Source organism: Rhinoderma darwinii, chromosome 2, assembly GCF_050947455.1.
Source record: "Rhinoderma darwinii isolate aRhiDar2 chromosome 2, aRhiDar2.hap1, whole genome shotgun sequence".
Classification (NCBI taxonomy): Eukaryota; Metazoa; Chordata; class Amphibia; order Anura; family Rhinodermatidae; genus Rhinoderma; species Rhinoderma darwinii.
In genome coordinates, this window is record NC_134688.1 from 405,615,688 (window position 1) to 405,634,979 (window position 19,292).

The 19,292-nt window shown below is 42.9% G+C and overlaps 1 protein-coding gene across 2 annotated transcripts; it reads left to right on the top strand.

The window, feature by feature from the left end:
- The first annotated feature begins 1,484 nt into the window (after positions 1-1,484).
- On the top strand, positions 1,485-19,205 carry BCL7B (BAF chromatin remodeling complex subunit BCL7B). Of its 2 annotated transcripts, none has more exons than XM_075850798.1 (6): positions 1,485-1,637; positions 6,147-6,222; positions 13,709-13,787; positions 15,052-15,204; positions 17,657-17,736; positions 18,395-19,205. In XM_075850798.1, exons 1-6 carry the CDS (start codon positions 1,546-1,548, stop codon positions 18,482-18,484), a joined length of 570 nt encoding a protein of 189 aa, XP_075706913.1. In that variant the 5' UTR covers positions 1,485-1,545; the 3' UTR covers positions 18,485-19,205. The 2 variants fall into 2 exon arrangements, with proteins under 2 accessions (XP_075706913.1, XP_075706914.1); XM_075850799.1 differs by lacking the exon at positions 1,485-1,637 and adding an exon at positions 1,943-2,031.
- Positions 19,206-19,292: the final 87 nt, after the last annotated feature.

The window sequence follows — 19,292 nt, forward strand, 5'->3', positions numbered from 1 at the left end:
TAGTGTTCAATGGAAAATCAGCTCCAAAAAACACCTCAAGAAGTGACATGCTACTACTTTTTACGGAGTCTCTTTTTACGCTCCGTTTTTTGACAGCGAAGCGTAAAATAAAGGCTCGTGGGAACAGAACATCGTAATTCTCATTGAAAGCAATGGGCAGATGTTTGTAGGCGTATTAGGGGCATTTTTTCAGGCGTAATTCGAGGTATAAAACGCCTGAATTACGTCTGAAACCACTGCGTGTAAAGTTACAGAGCAGGTCGGCGAGTGCTGAGGTGTATAGAAGTCTGCTGACTCCATAACTGCAGAGCCCCAAACCTCCTCTGACATTAACATCCACACAAACACTGGGCCCCGGGAGCTTCATGACATGGGTTACCATTGCCGAGCAGCGCCGGATGGAGTGGTGTAAAGCAGCCGCCACTGGACTCTGGAGCAGAAGAGACGTGTTCTGTGGAGTGATGAATCACCTTTCTCTATTTGTGATGGACGAGTCTGGTGAATGCCAGGAGAGCGTTACCTGCCTGACTGCATTGTGCCAACTGTAAGGCTATGTTCACACACTAGACTAAAAACGTCTGAAAATACGAAGCTGTTTTCAAGGGAAAATAGCTCCTGATTTTCAGACGTTTTTTAAGCCACTCGTGATTTTCGCAGCCGTTTGTGGAGCTGTTTTCTATAGAGTCAATGAAAAACGGCTCCAAAAACGTCCCAAGAAGTGACCTGCTCTTCTTTTTAACGGACGTTTTTCAAAAGGGCCGCATAAAAAAAACGGTCCGTTGCAACAGAACGCTGTTTTTACCTTTGAAATCAATAGAGGTGTTCTGCTTCCGGTTTTTCGGGCGTGTGAACATACCCTGAAGTTTGGTGGAGGGATAATGCAATGGGGTTGGTTTTCAGGGTTTGGCTTAGGCCTCTTAGTTCCAGTGAAGGGAAATCTTAATGCTTCAGCATACCAAGACATTTTGAATTGTATGATTCCAACTTTGTGGGAACAGTTTGGGGAAGGCCTTTTTCTTTTCCAGCAGGATTGTGTCCAGTACACCAAGCGAGGTCCATAAAGACATGGTTGGGTGAGTTTGGTAGGAAGAACTTGACTGGTCCACACAGAGCTCTGACCTCAACCCCATCCATCATCTTTGGGATGAACTAGAATGGAGATTGTGAGCCCGACCCTCTCACCCAACATCAGTGTCTGACCTCACAAATGCTCCTCTGGATGAATGGGCAAAATGGGATGCCATAAAAGCTACTGTAGGTGTCCCAATACTTTTGCCTATCTATGTGTATGTGAACACAAAAGGTGTTAAACATTTAAAACACTGCTAATTCAGCCCACATTGTGTCACTCATTGTAACGCTCTAGTTCCTCGTTCAGACATTTTCCCGCTTGATCATGTAGAGAAGTTTATGACTAAGATAAAGTTCACACCCATTTATCATCCAGACTCTACACAAAATAACCAGACAGATTGCGTGACGTCAGCAGCGGAATGCAATAAGGTCACGCCCCTCCAGGCGTCACGCCGCGGTGTCGATAGGAAAATGTCAGGCCGTTCAGTGAGAGCCGAGACCCGAAGCCGGGCCAAAGATGACTTCAAAAAAGTGATGGCGGCCATCGAGAAGGTCCGCAGATGGTGAGCGCTAGTTCAGAATCCGTAAAGCGAGCGCCACTACTGTACTAGGTGGGTGAGGGACTTGTTCGTTTACAGGGACCCCGTAGCCGGCAAATAATTTGCCAAGGGTGATCTGCTGATTGGTCGAGCGGCTGAGTGACGTGACTAGAAGCCAATTGGATGTTTCCACTCTGCAACTGAGCTGTCACAGTCCCTCCTGTTAACAGCGGCGGGGCGTGTTTAGGTGGCAGGAATATGATTGGAAGACGTGAGCAGGTTCGGAGATTCCGTGATTGGATAAACAGATCTCTGAGCGAAGGTTTATCCTGTCAAAGTAATCCGGTGCGTGAAGTTGCCATGGAAATGGGCCAGAGATGCAGATCAGGGGACAGTATGGCCTCGATATAATTTGCATGTTGGTGACGTAATTCACTTTTTTTTTATTTTGGGGTTTGGTCGTGATAACCATCTGCATGAGTATTCTAATTGACCTTTCACCTATTCAATATTTATATCCAACTGGCATTTCTCGGATCCTATGCAGCGTCTATTTACATAGTGAAGGATATCGTGTCCTGTGTAAAGGAGTTGTGTGACATAGACTTAGCAATCACTGAACCCCCTTTTTAGGGTCTAAGCTTTTAAGACCCTGTTTACATATGCGACGGAGGCTCCTAATATCTGCGCTGTTTTGTCTGGAAAAACAATGGACACTGTAAAGTAAACTGACAGCCCTTTAACCCCTTCCCGTGGTAAACAACTTTCAGATTTTCATTTTCGTTTTTTTCCACCCCACCTTCCAAAAGCCATAACTTTTTTTTTATTTTTCTGTCGCTATAGTCCTACGAGGGCTTGATTTTTGCGGGACGAGTCGTAGATTTTCGTAGCGCCATTCATTGTGCCATATAATGTAGTAGGAAATGGGGAAAAAATAATATGTGGGGTAGGAAATTATTTGTGCGCTTCGTTTTTACAGAATTCACTGTGCAATTAAAACATGTTAACTTTATTCTGCGGGCCAATACGATTACGGTGATACCAAATATATATAGTTTTTTATATATTTTACTACTTTTACAAGGAAAAAACGAAGTGTATATTTTTTTATTTTTCCGTCGATTAAGTGGTATTAGGGCTTATTTTTTGCGGCATAAGCTGTAGTTTTTAATGATACCATTTTTGGGTACATGCAAGGTTTTGATCACCTTTTATTCAATTTTTTTGTGGGAGATAAAGTGGCCAAAGAATAGCGATTCTGGCGTTTTCAAATTATTATTTTTTACGGCGTACACCGTGCGGGTTAAATAATGATATATTGTAATAGTTTTTACGGATGCGGCGATACCTATTATGTTTATTAATTTTTTTTTCAATGCTCTAGGAGGAAAATGGGAAAAGTTTTGGTTTTTCTTTAACTTTTAATATTTATTTCTTTTTTTTAGATAATTTGTTTTTTACTAATTTTTTACTTTTTTTTATTTGTCCCCCTAGGGGACTTCAACCAGCGATCGTTGAATCGCTTGCACTATATACAGCAATACTAATGTATTGCGGTATATAGTCTTTCTGACAGGCTAGGCTTCTGGCAGCGCTTAATAGGAGCACAAAGATGACTGGCAGACCTGGGGGCCTTCATTAGGCTGCCATAGCAACCATCGCCACCCCGCGATTGCATGGCGGGGGGCGCGATGAGCTTCTAGAGGGGGTCGCCCCCCTCTAACGATTTAAATGCCGCGGTCGCTATTGACCACAGCATTTAACGGGTTAAACGAGCGGGATCGCGCTCGTTACTGTGAAGTGTCGGCTGTAACATACAGCCGACACCCGCATCGTATGGAGCGGGTTCACTCCGTGAGCCCGTCCCATACTTCCCCCTACCCGGCTATGACATATGGATACGTCAGATGTCGGGAAGGGGTTAAAGTTAATGGGTTTTGTCAGTGCCATTTTTTTCTACCATGCGACGGATCTGGCGGCTCCAGTTTTTCATGGTTCTGTTCCTATGACGGAGAAGAACAACGTAAAGCCTTGGCCTAAGGCTCCACTCACATGGTGTTTGTGCTATCCGCCGAGCGTATACTTTTTTTTTTTTAATAAAGATGTGGACCATTGAACACCTATACAAATGTGTACCATTTTCTGTTTACATCTCTTTTTTTTTTTATCTTGTGTAAGTTTAGCGTATACTCATGTAGTCATATACTTATACACCGAGCTATATGTTTCAATACTTTCTTTAGTGTTTAAAAACGTATATGCTCGGCGGATAGCACAAACGCGATGTGAATGGGGCCTAAGTAGCAATCGAATTAACTGTATGGGCAACGTGAGCCGCCTGTATGGACGAATCCCGTACTTTGATTTCTATGTACACAGCTCATTGGTAGAAGCAGCTGTATTGCCAAGCGCCTGTCTAGTAACACACAAACCCATATGAAGCCATATTTTTATGCAAAATAAGTTGGAAAGTTATTTCACATATAATCCCTACAATGAGGGGTTATATATCAAAACTGCTGCAAAGGAAAAGTAAAGTAGTTGCTCATGGCAACCAATCAGGTTGCTGCTTTCATTTGTCAAAAGACTTCTTAAAAATGAGAGGTGGAATCTGATTGGTTGCCATGGGCAACTACTCCGCTTTTCCTTTGTATCAGTTTAACTATAACTCCTCCATTGAATGCTAATACTATAGAACCCATCCGTAGTTAATATACAGTATCACTTGGACATATAGACGGGCTGGTTTGTATACGCCAATCGTTTGATCACATGCTGCTTATGAACACTTTTTTGTTTTCCCTGTGGCAGGGTTTTAGACAGACCGTTCTTTTGAACTGTGGTTATTGATGTGATAACCAACTTCCTTCGCTAGTGTCACAGCTGTAGGGGGTGCATAGGTTGCAGTCAAACCTGGTGTCTCGGAGAGCCCAAAGTCATACATTTAAAATTTGCTATTGCTGATTTTTCTGCGGATCCGCAGGTAATCCGCAAAACACAAAATTTGATTTCAGATTTTAAAGAGAAACCCTCATCTCTCCAAAAAACTGCAACTGACCCATCCGTTAGATACCCGGTGTCTCACAGATTCTTGCGCTGTTCTATATATATTTTTTCTTCTAGCCTCTACCGTTCCTGAGATATCGGCCTTTAAGGGCACAGAGTTTTTCCGCTGCAAATGTTGGTGCAGATTTGGGGCAATTACGCAACGAATCTGCACCAACATTTGCATATTTGACAGGTAATTCAGACGTTGCAGAAATCACAGCGGACTTGCCACAGATTTCATTTTTTGCATTGCAAAGGCTGAAATCCGCAGTGAAATTCCGCCTCTTCTCCGCAACAGACAGTGCATGCTGCGGAGGGAACATTCCGCACCGCAGCCTATGGTCCGCAGCGGAGTTTTCCGCAACGTCTGAACTAACTTGCCTAAAAATTTATTGAAACAACTGTAAAAAACGGCCGCTGGAGAATTCCACAGCAATTCCGCTACGTCTGGACGTGCCCTAACTGTCAAGTGGGCAGCTACCCCTTTGCATTTGAGCAGTGTTAACCGCCCACATGATAGTCAAAGGCCTCATTTGCATATCAGACATCAAAACTTTATGGCACCGATATCTCGGGAACGGTGCCAGAATCTGTGAGGCGCCGGCAATCTAACTGAGATGTCCGCTGCAGTTTTTAGGACAGATGATCGGTCCTCTTTAACTTCCCCAGAGAAGTCAATAGGGAAAATCTGTAACCAATCCGTGCTCTTTCTACTACAGATCCGCATGAGTGATTTAAAAGCCTGTAGGTGTTATAGCGAAATCTGGCTGGGTATGTTTATGTTGGGTACACTTTGTAAAGTTTAATTTTCTACCCGGAGATTTAATTTGAGTAAGGTAAACATTTGCCCAATGTTCTAGACGCTGTTCTTGTAAACCGCTGCATCTCATACGTGTTGTAACTCCTGCCATTACCACTATATTTATGATAAACCTCAGTACAAATTTCCATTAAACGTATGAAGTATCTTAAATGTACAGTATGGGCATGTTCACTCGTAACAGAATTGCTGCAGAAATTCCGCTGTGGAAAAACCGCACCACTTCCTGCGTTTTTTACTGCAGAAAATGGTGCGGATTTTGCTGCGTTTTTCTCGATGCTGGGGGATGGTGACATCTCCTCTGAAAAATGCAGCAAATCAGTCCACTTTCCGCAGCAGGAATTGACATGCTGCGGTACAAAAAATATGCACTGCAGGTGAATTTGTGCTTGGAAATTTTCCGCAGCGTGTGGATGAGATTTGTTAAATCTCACCCACTTTGCTGCTACTGTATTCTGCTGCATATTTTCCGACCGCAATTCCGTTACGTGTGGACAAGCACTAAATGCTTTATTATTTTGTGTAAAATGTACAAATTGTAACACTGAATATAACTGGATGGACTGACATGCATTAGGGTTACTAGGTCTACCAGTGTCATTATGAAGTCTGATGATCCAGCAATATGACGTGTTCTCTCTTATATGTCATTGTTTATGTTCCAGGGAGAAGAAATGGGTGACTGTTGGCGACACATCCCTGCGGATATTTAAATGGGTTCCTGTTATTGATGGAAGAGATGTGCGTATACACAAAGAAATGTTAATGAGAAAACTAACGTTAAACATATAGAAGTATATAAATGGCTTACTAAATGATACTACAGAACATATTGTGCCGGACAGGTTTTTTTTTAGCTGCAAGGGGGTGATCTGCTTTTATCTATGTATGTAAACTGAAAATGAATTCCCTTAGGCCCCATGCACACGACCGTATTTTTCATCCGTAATTACGGACCCATTCATTTCTATTGGGCACTGACACCTTTTCGTATTTTTACGGATAGGTGTCCGTGCTGAAAAAAATGATAGAACCTGTCCTATTCTTGTCCGTAATTACGGCACTGACTCTCCCATAGAAGCCTATGCGTGCTTCCGTAAATACGGACGGCTACGGATTTGCATCCGTAAACCATCCGTATTTATGGAAGCGTTGCTATACAACATGTTAACATAATTTACGGATCCGTGTATGCGGATCTAATATGGATGCATAACAGACCTGTATTTGCGGATACCGTTCCATATAGACGGATAAGTTACGCATAACTACGGATCCGTATTTACGAACAGTAATGACGGAGAGATGAAAATACAGTTGTGTGCATGGGGCCTAAGAGCTGTTCTCGGGGTTGGAGGTTGGAGGGACCCACATGTAGCATATTTAAAAGTGAACAAATTATGACAGCTGTGCAGCCCCCCAACAGTTGTCCTCAAGAGAAAGTATACACCGTAACCATACTTGTTGTTGGCGACTCCCTTGAGGCCCTGTTCACATTGAGGGTTTTTTTTGCTGCAGTTTTTACAGCGGAAACAGTGGCAGAAAACGGCTAAGATTGCCTGCCATTGGGAGGTGGAGGCGTTTTTTTCCCGCTAGTGGAAAAAACGCTTGTGGGGAAAAGAAGCGACATGCCCTATCTTGACAAGAACAAGAGAAAGAGGCAGCACTCCAAGTTGAAAATATCAAATAGTTTGATTTATTCTCCCATATGTCAAGCAGGACAAAGGCTGCATTGAAGAGCTGAAACGTTTCACTACTTTGCACGTATGGGAGAATAAATCCAACTATTTTGATATTTTCAACTCGGAGTGCTGCCTCTTTCTCTTGTTCTTGTCTGCACACTGTGGGATCTTCAAGTCCGATTCCTGGAGGCCGTCACCCGTTTGCCCTGGAGGTTTTGCTGTGCTGCCCATACTTCTAAACCTTTGGATGCCCTATCGTAAGGCGTTTTCATCCTCCAAAACCCCATTGAAATCAATGGGAGACAGAAAAAAACGCTGCAGTGTTTCTTGTAGCATTTTTTGACGAGTTTTATGGCAAAAACCGCTTGCGTTTTTTTCCCTTTGTCTGTTGAAGAAAGAGGTAAAAAAAAAGTCTAAAAAAAACGCCTGTGGTGCAAAACCACTTAAAAAAAACCGGAGCTGATTTTTCCTGGCAGAATTTTCTGCCTGCAAAAAACTCAGTGTGAACAGGGCCTTGTCTGTTAACCCCTTCGGGACTGAGCCATTTTTTTTATTTTAAATTTTTCATTCCCCGCGTTCCAAGAGCCAGAGCTTTTTTATTTTTCCCTCAATAGAGTGGTGTGCGGGCTTGTTTTTTGCAGGAGGAGTTGTAGTTTCTAAAGTACCATATAATGTACTAGGAAACTGAAGAAGTTATTTGCAGGCTGAAATTGGAAAAATTGCGATTTCTCCATTGTCTTTTGGGTTTCGTTTTTACAGCTTTCACCGTGCAGTAAAAACGACAACTTCACTTTATTCTGCGGCTCAATATGATTATGGTGCTACCAAATTTATGTCGTTTTTTTATTATATAGAGATATATATATATATATATATATTTTGCTACTTTAAAAAAAATAAAGTTTTGTTTCACCACATTGCGAGAGCAATAAATAAAAAAATTGTCATCAATTGAGTGGTGTGAGGGCTTATTTTTTGCGGGACGCGCTATAGTTTTTATTGGTACCATACAACTCTTTGATCACTTTTTATTACATTTTTTGCACCACTACGTTGACAAAAAAAATACCAATTGTGTTTACTTTTATACATTACTTTGGTTCCCTCTTTATCGCCTTCGATGCTGCGATAGACCAGAGCATTTGAGGGGTTAAACGGCCGGGAACAGCGCGATCGCTGTTCCTGACCGTTAGTTCCGGTTGTCAGCTGTAATTCACAGCTGACACCCGCAGCGTATGGAGCGGGTTCAGCGCATGAGCCCGCTCCAAACATCACCCCCCACACCACGACGTGCTATTATGTCGTGGTGCGTGAAGGGGTTAATGGGAGTTCATCAACGAAAACAAAAAACTGCATGCTAAAAACGCAACAAAAAGGAACCATGTGAACCGACCCTTAAAGTGCATTCCTGTTAGTTATTATGGCTAAACCTTGGCAGGTGTAGGGCCAGAGAATGCTTCTCCCAAATGTACTTTTCAGCTGAGTGCACAGTATACAGCACTCCCTAAGGTCCCATTCACCATTCACACGACAGGGATACTCGGCCGTGTGACGTCCGTTTATTGGTACGGCCACAATAAGAACAATAGACCTCAAATGGGGCTATTCACATGGCCGATTATAATTTTTTTATGGCCCGGTAAACCAGGCCGTCAAAAATTGTACATGCCCTATTTTGGGCCGTTCTCCTGCCATAGAAGTCTAATGTGATCCAAGTGACGGCTGTGCTTTCTGCGGCTCGCTCTCTCCTGCCCATCACGGTGCGAAGTGCATGTGAGGAGATTTTTTTTGCTGCCACAGCCCCCTTGTAGATGGCAACCCCCCAACCCCGTAGATAGCGGAACTCCTCTAATCACCGGCTACAGCGTTGCCATAACTATGGCCGGAGATTCCGCTCCAGGAGAAGTCACTGACGTCCCTATCCATATATGGACAGTGACATCAGGGGCAACTCCTGAAGTGGAGATTCCCGTCCAGAGTCATTCCGCTCCCACAGGGAGCTACAGTGGCGCTGGCTACAGTGGGGGGGGGGGTGTGCCATCTACGGTGGTGCTATCTACAAGGGGGTTGTGGCACTACCTGCAGATGGGGGTTGTGGCACTACCTGCAGATGGGGGTTGTGGCACTACCTGCAGATGGGGGTTGTGGCACTACCTGCAGATGGGGGTTGTGGCACTACCTGCAGATGGCAGTGTGTGGCACTACCTACAGATGGCAGTGTGTGGCACTATTTACAGAGGGAAGTGTGTTGCATTATCTACAGATGGCAGTGTGTGGCAAAACATTTACAAATTAAATTCATCCATTTTTAAAACTGATCAAAACCAGACGTTAAAAACGGAAGCGCAAAACGTCAAAAAAATACCTTCCGTTTTGGTCAGTTTTTCTTGATCAGCCAAGAGTCAGAACCTGTCGTGTGAGTAGAAACCTAACTCTGGTTCTAAGAGCTCTACAGTCCTGGCCAAAAGGTGATCGCTACCATGAGTCCTGTGTCATGCCAACAGTAAAGCATCCTGAGACCATTCATGTGTGGGGTTGCTTTTCATCCAAGGGAGTGGGCTCACCCACAATTTTGCCTAAGAACACTTCATGAATAAAGAATAATATATCAACATCCTCCAAGAGCAACTTCTCCCAACGACCCAGGAGCAATTTAATGATGAACAACGCTTTTTCCATCATGAGGGAGCACCATGTCACAAGGCAAAAGTGATAACGAAGTGGCTCGGTGAACAAAATATTGACATTTTGGGTCCATGGCCAGGAATCTCAATCCATTGAGAACCTGTGGCCAATCCTCAAAGAGCGGGTGGGAAAAAACACAGAAATTGTGATAAACTCCAAGCACTGATTAGGCAAGAATTGGTGGCCATTAGTCAGGATTTAGCCCAGAAGCTGGTACCCAGCATGCCTGGGTGAATTGTAGAAGTTTTGAAAAAGAAGGGTCTTTGACACAAATTTTGTTTTTCACAAAGTTTGCTGCCCACAGTCTCAACTTTTAGCCAGGACTGTATAGTGGGGACTCTAAGCTTCCAATAGTTTTGCTTAATCAACATCAATAATCTCCTCCCTCCTCCCTCCTCCTGTGTGGTATAAATGCTTACTATACCCCTAGAAAAATTCCTTGAGGGGTCTAGTTTCCAAAATGGGGGCACTTTTGGGGTGTTTCCACTATTTTGTTCCCTCCAGGGCGTTGCAATCGCGACATGTCACTAAAAACCAATCCAGCAAAATCTGCGCTCCAAAATCCAAATGGCGCTCCCTCCCTTCTGAGCACTACCGTGGGTCCAAACAGCAGTTTATTACCACATATGGGGTATTTCCGTAATCGGGATAAGATGCTTTACAAATGTTGGGGTGAATTTTCTTCTTTATTCCTTGTAAATATTAAAAATGTCTGTTATTTAAGAAAAAAAAGTAGATTTTCATTTTCACAGACTAACTCCAATAAATATAGCAAAATACCTGTGGGGTCAAAGTGCTAACTATACCCCTAGATAAATTCCTTGAGGGGTCTAGTTTCCAAAATGGGGTCACTTTTGGGGAGTTTCCACTGTTTTGGCACCACAAGACCTCTTCAAACTCGACATGGTGCCTAAAATATAATCTAAAAATAAGCCGGCCCCAAAATCCACTAGGGGCTCCTTTGCTTCTAAGGCCAGTGTTTCAGTCCATTACCGCACTAGGGCCACATGTGGGATATTCCTAAAAACTGCAGGACCTGGGCAATAAATATTGACTTGTATTTCTCTGGTAAAACCTTCTGTGTTACACAATTTTTTTTATTACAAATGAATTTTGGCAAAAAAAGGAGAAATTTGTAAATTTCCCCTCTACTTTGCTTTATTTCCTGTGAAACGCCTAAAGGGTTAAAATACTTTCTGAATGCTGTTTTGAATACTTTGAGGGGTGCAGTTTTTAAAATGGGATAATTTATTGGGGTATTATAATATATAAGGCCCTCAAAACCACTTCAGAACTGAACTGGCCCCTGTAAAAATAGCCTTTTGAAATTTTCTTGAAAATTTGAGAAATTGCTGCTAAAGTTCTAAGCCTTGTAACGTCCTAGAAAAATAAAAGGATGTTCAAAAAACGATGCAAATATAAAGTACACATATGGGAAATGGTAACTAGTGACTATTTTGTGTGGTATTACTATCGGTTTTACAAGCAGATACATTTAGAAAAATGCAAATTTTTGCAAATTTTCTCGAAATTTTGGTGTTTTTCACGAATAAATTATTGAATTTATCGACCAAATTTTTCCACTATCATAAAGTACAATATGTCACGAGAAAACAATCTCAGAATCACTGGGATAGGTAAAAGCATTCCGGAGTTATTACCACATAAAGTGACACATGTCAGATTTGAAAAAATCAGCTGTGCCACAAGGCCAAAACAGGCTGCGTCCTAAAGGGGTTAAGAAACTAATTAGCATAAATCTAAAATTGCTCATAACTTGCTCAAAAATGATCGTTTTTCAAAAACCACTGCTGTCCTCTACATTACAGCGCCGATCAGACTATGTAGGAGATAGGGCAGTTATAATCTGGTGACAGAGCCTCTTTAAAGCCAAATTATTTTCTTTCCCACAAATGTAGTATAATTTTATGTAATAACGGTTTCATTATATCTCACTGGTATGTTAACATGTGCTATGTATGGCTTGAATTACAGGCCCAAAGCCTGAGGTTGCACTACTGGAAGATTCTGATGACAATTTTGTTAGGTGCATCTATGCCCCTTATATCCACACATAACTGACACTATTCAATTCTAGGAAGTAGATATTGTTCTGTTTGGTGTTTTGGAATCAATGGCAACACTCCATCTAAAAAGGAATCAAAAGTTTTCATCAGAATCTTTGTGTCTAACTTATTTTATGAATGGCACACTGCGCAGACTTATTCTTAACATTTTGTCTTAGGGCATGACCACACATGGCGGAATTCCTCCGCAACTGTCCGCATCAATGCCGCACAGAATCTGCGTTGCAGATTCTGCAGCGGATCTGCACAAAATGTGCAGAAAATTGATGCGGACTGGCCGCTGCGGACTGCAGGAAAAGTGCTTCTCTTCTCCCTATTCAGTGCAGGATAGAGAGAAGGGACAGCACTTTCCCTAGTGAAAGTCAAAGAAATTCATACTTACCGCCCGTTGTCTTGGTGACGCGTCCCTCTTTCGGCATCCGGCCCGACCTCCCTGGATGAAGCTCCAGTCCATGTGACCGCTGCAGCCTGTGCTTGGCCTGTGATTGGCTGCAGCCGTCACTTACACTGAAACGTCATCCTGGGAGGCCGGACTGGAGACAGACGCAGGGAGTTCTCGGTAAGTATGAACTTATATTTTTTTTTACATATACATGTATATTGAGATCGGTAGTCACTGTCCCGGGTGCAGAAACAGTTACTGCCGATCGCGTAACTCTTTCAGCACCCTGGACAGTGACTATTTACAGACGTCTCCTAGCAACGCTCCCGTCATTACGGGAGCCCCATTGACTTCCTCAGTCTGGCTGTAGACCTAGAAATACATAGGTCCAGCCAGAATGAAGAAATGTCATGGTAGTAAAAACAATACGCTCCGCAGCACACATAAGATCTGCGGACTTCATTGCGGAATTTTGACTCTCCATTGAAGTCAATGGAGAAATTCCGCCATGAGTCCGCAACCAGTCCGCCACTGCTCCGCAACAGACAGAGCATGCTGCGGACACCAAATTCCGCTCCGCAGCCTATGCTCCGCAGCGGAATTGTACGCATCGTGTAAACGAACACTGCTAAATTAAAGTGAAAGTCAATGGAGAAACGGCTCCGCTGCGGATTAACGCTGCGGAGTGTCCGCAGCGGAATTTAAGTGAAATTCCGCCATGTGTGAACCCGCCCTAAGTGTGTATCTTTGCAGTGTTCCGTTTTGAGGTAAACCAGGTAATATTTTACAGAGATGTATTATGTGCAGAATCTCCCCTGCTAAGTGCAGAAGCGATCTCCAGCTGCAGAGTGGGAAACCTGGGTTGCCAAATTTTCCACAGCGAGGGAACAGGCTGCATACTTTTAGGCCCCATGCACACGACCGCAAAAAACCTCAGTTTTTGCGGACCGCAACTGCGGTCCGCAAAAACGGAGCCATTCACTTTCATTGAACACTGACACCTTTCCGTAGCACTACGGAAGGGTGTCAGTGCCGTCTAAATGTTCCGGGAATTATGGAACATGTCCGTTCTTTCGCATTTTGCGGGCCGTGCTCCCATACTTTGTATGGGAGCACGGCCCGAAAATGCGGCTGTCAGTCAGCGGCCGGCCGTGCCCGCAATCGCGGGCCGTGATTGCGGGCACGGTCGTGTGCATGGGGCCTTAGGCTGTAAACAGGTCTGTAGATTGCCAATGTGCTCCAGGGGAGACTAGGGAATTTAATTCCTCCACTATTTCGGTGCTGTAACTTTGGGGGGTGTATTAGATAGATCATTTTCAGAAATGATCTATCTAATCTTACTTATGTGCAGTATGCCACAATAGATAATGTAATCCTGTATTTCTTATCAGAAGGAGAAAGTTAAAGGAAATGCCACTCTGGAAAACTCTTCATCCACTGCCAACTCCTCTCTTCTGCTGGAATTTCAGGGTAAGGTATATGTACTAATAGATAAAATCTCCTTCCCATATATAACCAAACAAGAAAATTGAAAAGCCTAAACACGGGGCCTGGAGCTGTGTTTTATTATTGTGCACACAAATGACTATTTCATAAGGGTCATTGGCATGTACAGTAATGAGACATCTTGGGTATCAATTTGGCTTTGTTTTCCATGGAAACCAAAAGTCCATGTTTCATTTGTCGAGTGCAATTCAGAAGATGAAAGCTGACCTGTGGTTGTTTGCTATGGGGAACAATAAGCAGATGACCTAAAGTTTCCCCATGCTGGGACCCCTATCGATCAGCTGTAATCTGTGGGGAAACCTGTCAATAAGTGTTACATTTCCCTGCAGCGCCACCAAAGAGGAAATTAAGCAATACACAGTGCACATTCATATCATAGGAGTGTCTGTGTAATGCAGGACAGGTCAGGTCCTAAAGAGCGAGCGAGCGATACTCTTTTTAACTGCTCTCCACTCTGGACAAAAAATAATAGACGACCTTTCCCTATTATCTCAGGATTCTTTAACAGCGTATATGAAACTTGTTTTTTTTAAACCCCTTCAGGCTAGGGCTACACGGTAACTTTGGCCATGACATGGGGTCACGTGGCCGAAGATTGCTGTGTTGCCTTGCCTGTGTCGCATGTAATGAAAGTCAACGTGGACGTGTTGTGACTCGAGGGTTGCCTCGGCCACGACCGTAGCAAAAAAAAAAAAATCCAGCAGTTTCAGATTTTTCATGACTGTAGTGTTGCGATCGCGGCAACCTGAGGGTCGCAACGCGGCCACATGAAGTTTACCTGCGATGCAGGCAGGCCGACACCGTAATCTTTGGCCGTGCGACTGGTGTCGGGCCAAAGTCGCCGTGTAGCCCTAGCCTTAATGTCTTGGTATGAGACATGTGAGAAGATGTTATCAGTGAAGGTTCTTAGCTATTCTGCCACACGCCACAGTCCCTCCATTTCACCATTCAGTTGGGGTCCTCGCTCATGAAAGCCCACTGATAACTCCTGACTTGTGTTATTGAAGATATTTAAATGTGTATATTTTCTTTTTTTTTTTTTTTTCCTTTCAGAATGTGTTTTTCATTCACGATGTTGACTAAGATCCATCTTTACTGCATGCAAACTACATGCAACGCCTCATCTTACTCAAATGTCATCATTAGTCGGGCTCTTCCATTGTTTTGGGTGTTCAATTGACTGACCTTTTTAACATTCTATTCATGAAGCTGTTTATTTCCTTTATAGATGAGACCAGTAACCAAAGCTCCTTGTCAGATGCATACCAACCAAAGGTGGAAAGCAGTACCTCCAGCCCAAGTCCCACACATAGCGAGTCCCCTAGTCCAGTGCACACCGCTGACTCCCAACCGCCAACACTGGGACAGGAGAGTCTGGATGGTAAGGACACATGACTTCAGACCCTTGGCCAGGAAATGAGAAGAAGCCTCTGAATTACATTGAATTACTATACTCTCACCAGAGATGGGCGCTGTTTCTAAGAAGATGTTTTTTGTTTTTTTTTGTATGTTATACACACAACCGCAGTACAAATGCAAATATAATTGTATTTAACTAAACATGTCATTATATGGAGCACATTGATATTGGGAAATTCCTATAAATATGCTACATGTGTATTTGAAGAACGTGGGAAAGCCTCTATTTTGGTCACTTTACAACTTGTCTATGTATTATTTGGATGGTCATTGTACCATTTTTTTTTTTGTAAACTTTTTAAAGCACATGGAGTGTATAGAAGAGCTCTCACATTATCAGGCAGTTAAAACTATTTTAGTTTAGTTGATGTTAATTGCCAAATGTAAACCGTATAATAAAAAAAGCATTTGTTTTGCTGTGTTACATTTTTCACAGTCTTCCCAAAGTACAGCACTTTGTAAGGCAAATGTGATTATGGCCACTGCCGGCCACGGACAGTCATCTGCATTTGCGGGACGTGCTCCCGTGTGGGAGCGTGGTCCGTAAAAGCAAAAAATAGGACGTGCTATCTTTTGCAGAGCCTTTCTGCGGCACGGAGGCCTTCCATAATTATACGGGAAGGTGTTTGTGATCCATAGAAGTGAATGGGTCCATAATTACGGACTAATTCTACGGTCGTTTGCATGGGGCCTAAGCCAGGGTCGGAACACATCTACTCTTCAGATAAATAGCAATTCAGATGTAGACTTTTTAAATGCAATAATGCACACGTGTTATGGAAACATTTGCAAATTAAATGCAAAACATCCCAACAACTGCAAGCAAGTAATTTGGTATGCCAGTTATGTGATTCTCAACAATAGAGCCCAACTATGAATAAACGAGGCCTTGAGGGGTTATTCCACTAAAACAACTTATCACCTACCCCACAGGTTCGGTTATAAGTGTTTGATTGCTGGGTGCCTCACCGCTGGGACCCCCACCGATCCGGAGAATGGGAGTACTGAGTCCCCTGTTTGAACGCGGTGGCGGTCGTGCATTCGGGCTGCTGTTCCATTTATTTTTTTTATGGGAATGTTGGAGATACAGAAGATTCTCTGGATCTGTGGGGGTCTCAGCCGTGGGACCCCCAGTGATCAAACACTTATCAACTATCCTGTGCATAGGTGATAAGTTGTTTTGGTAGAATAACCCCTTGAAGGCTGGAATCATACATGCAGTTTTTGAGCCAAAGTCAGAAGTGGATCCAACGGAAAGAAAAATTATTCCTTCCTTTATATTTCTCCTATATTTTAATCTACTCCTGCTTTTGGCTCAAAGAACTGTACCTCAAACTGCACCAAAAACTGCACGTGTGATTCAAGAAACACATAGTGACAAAACTACCTCAGCTGTCAGTTTTACCTTTCCTTTGAGAAATCTCTTAGATCATAACAAATCGTAGGACTAAGGGCTCATGCACATGACTGTAGTGGTGTGCACGGCCTGTGGTTTGCGGCTCGGAAGGCCGCGAAGTGTCAGCCGCAGGCCACCCGCAAATCACGGGCCGTGCACATTAATTTCAATGAGCCCGCATTGCAAAATGCAGCCGTAATAAGACGGTCTATCTTTTTGCGGTCCGGGCAATGCACGAACTGTGGAAACCATGGTTGTGTCCATGGGCCCATTGAAATGAATTGCGGCTGCAAAAACACGTTCTTGTGAATGAGGCCTTATTCAGACAGCCGTGTTTGGTCGGTGATATACGTACCGTGTGGCGGCTGTATTTCCTGCACTGACCACTGATCAGGGAGCTGGGCTTTCAGCATCATAGTTGATTGCATCAAACATGATTACAGTACAGGACAGTATTTCTGCGGAGTGGCAGATAACTATTATTCTAGAAGCCTGGCTCCGTGAACTGTGGTCGGTCCAGGAAATACGGCCAACACACGGTCTGCATATAAAGGTCTGAACATGGCTGTCTGAATAAGGCCTTAGAGTCAATTCAGATGTTGCAGCTGAGGTGCGGTTAAAACCTGCATCCGATAGCATAGTTTGTTTTTACTGGGTTTCGGTGTGGTTTTCGATGCTGTGTTTTGTTTTTTTTTACTAGAACCGCATCAAAAAATGCACCGAATCGCAGTAAAAACACATGCAGTTTTTGGATGTGGTATTAACCCCACCTCAACCACAACGTCTAAAGGGACTTAAAATGAGTTCAGGCTTCATTTAGGCAACGATCCATATTTGTTTCCTTTGATATACACAGTGTTGTTGTTTGAAGTCTTTGCCAACACCAGAGTTTGGATAGAAAAAAAAGTGTTAATGTCTTCAATGTCTTTATTACCCAGCTTTCAAATAGAAAATCCTAACTTGCAATTTCCTATTGTTGTAGTTATTGTTTGGTAGACTCCTTGTGTATGTTTTTCAGAGTCCTCTGTACCTGCTGCTGAAGTAGCGGATGAACCCCCTACTCTGACTAAGGAGGAACCTGCTTTATCTGCGACTCAGGTACTAGTTGATTCCTCGTAAGCTGCGCACCCTACAGATCGCTAGAACAAAGGTGTCATTTAAGCTTTTGGTTTGAAGATCTTTGCATATCCAAAGATCTTAGAGCTAAAGGTTTACCCCAATTCCATAGAAGCTGTGGTTTGTTATATGAGAGTTCCATCAAACTTTAACTCGATGATGAAGAGACCCCAATGAAATAAAAATGGAACAGCACCAATGTTCAAAATATCACCATGAAATCTAAAGGCGTGATAAAGACTCTCAGTGGTTTTGCGTCCTAAGAATTATTTGGACCAATTTAGGATAACCAGTTTTCTCCTCTATTGTCATTGTGTCTGTGACATGTCAGAAGTTTTATAAAACAATAGGTTCACTTTAAGATAGATGTAGATACAAAGGATTTAGCTCTGATTGGATGAGTGTCCTGTAGGTGCATCCCCACACATTTCCGTCATGCTGACTAACGACCGTATTATTGGCTGCATAAAAGAGCCGATGATCGTTCACCGGCTGATCGTTGCCTTGTTTACACAGGGCAATGATCGGGAACGGGCGTTCATTAGCCCGTGTCAAAGGGCCTTTTACAAGCACATGTTTTTTGAAAGTTGTGAAAATCCATGATGAGTTCTCATTGTGAAATATGTTCTTTATACCCCAGGCAGAAGATCCAGAAGAGTCTGGAGCACCGCCATTGAAGAGAGTGTGCCCTGATGTGCCTTCCCATCTCGCCACTGCATTGAAAAGCTAGTTCCAAATGAATATACATATAAACCTTTTGCTGTGACAGCATTTGAAAGCCTTAGATGACAATGTTTACACTGGAGGCTGGAAGTTGTGCAATTACCTTTTAAAGGGGGAGAATAACAACCTGCCTCAGAGGCCCAGTCCAGAATGCAAAGTGAGAGAGTAATATTCTACTTCATTAGTCACATTCGTCAGAGGTACTGATGCTTGAATCCTTTCCATAAGATGCCACCGCTTATTGTGCCATGCTCCTGCTTTTGTCAGTTGGCCACCCCGGCTTGTTTATTCTTATATGAAGTCTTCATAACATATCGGCTGCATTACAGTTCAGTGAGGGATAATTCTAATACCTTTAGGCCTCTTCTAGTTTTGATATATAAAAAGGGAAATGATAAAGCACATATACAAAACCCCAGTGTATTCCCTGCCATATACTAAAAGGCCTTTGCAGAACTTGGCCAGGGGATAACACGGAGCACTTGACACAGCTTTATTTTTTATTAACCAGAAAACAGGTTTTCAACACAGAGCACTTATAAATGATTACATTTATAATCCAGAATGATAAGATTACACCGCTCCATTCCTTATAGAATATCTATAGAGAAATTCTTTATTATGCTATGTTTATATTCCATGTTCTTTTGTAGTATGGAGGACGATGGATGTTGGATGTATTTCATTACAACAAAAGATATTTTTAATAAATGAACCAACCTGTTTTAGTGGGACTCGTTTATTTGAAAATGGAACAAAAAAAGTGTTTGTTTTTTTTCATTCAGAAATAATAATGAAACAGTATTTGTCAGCAT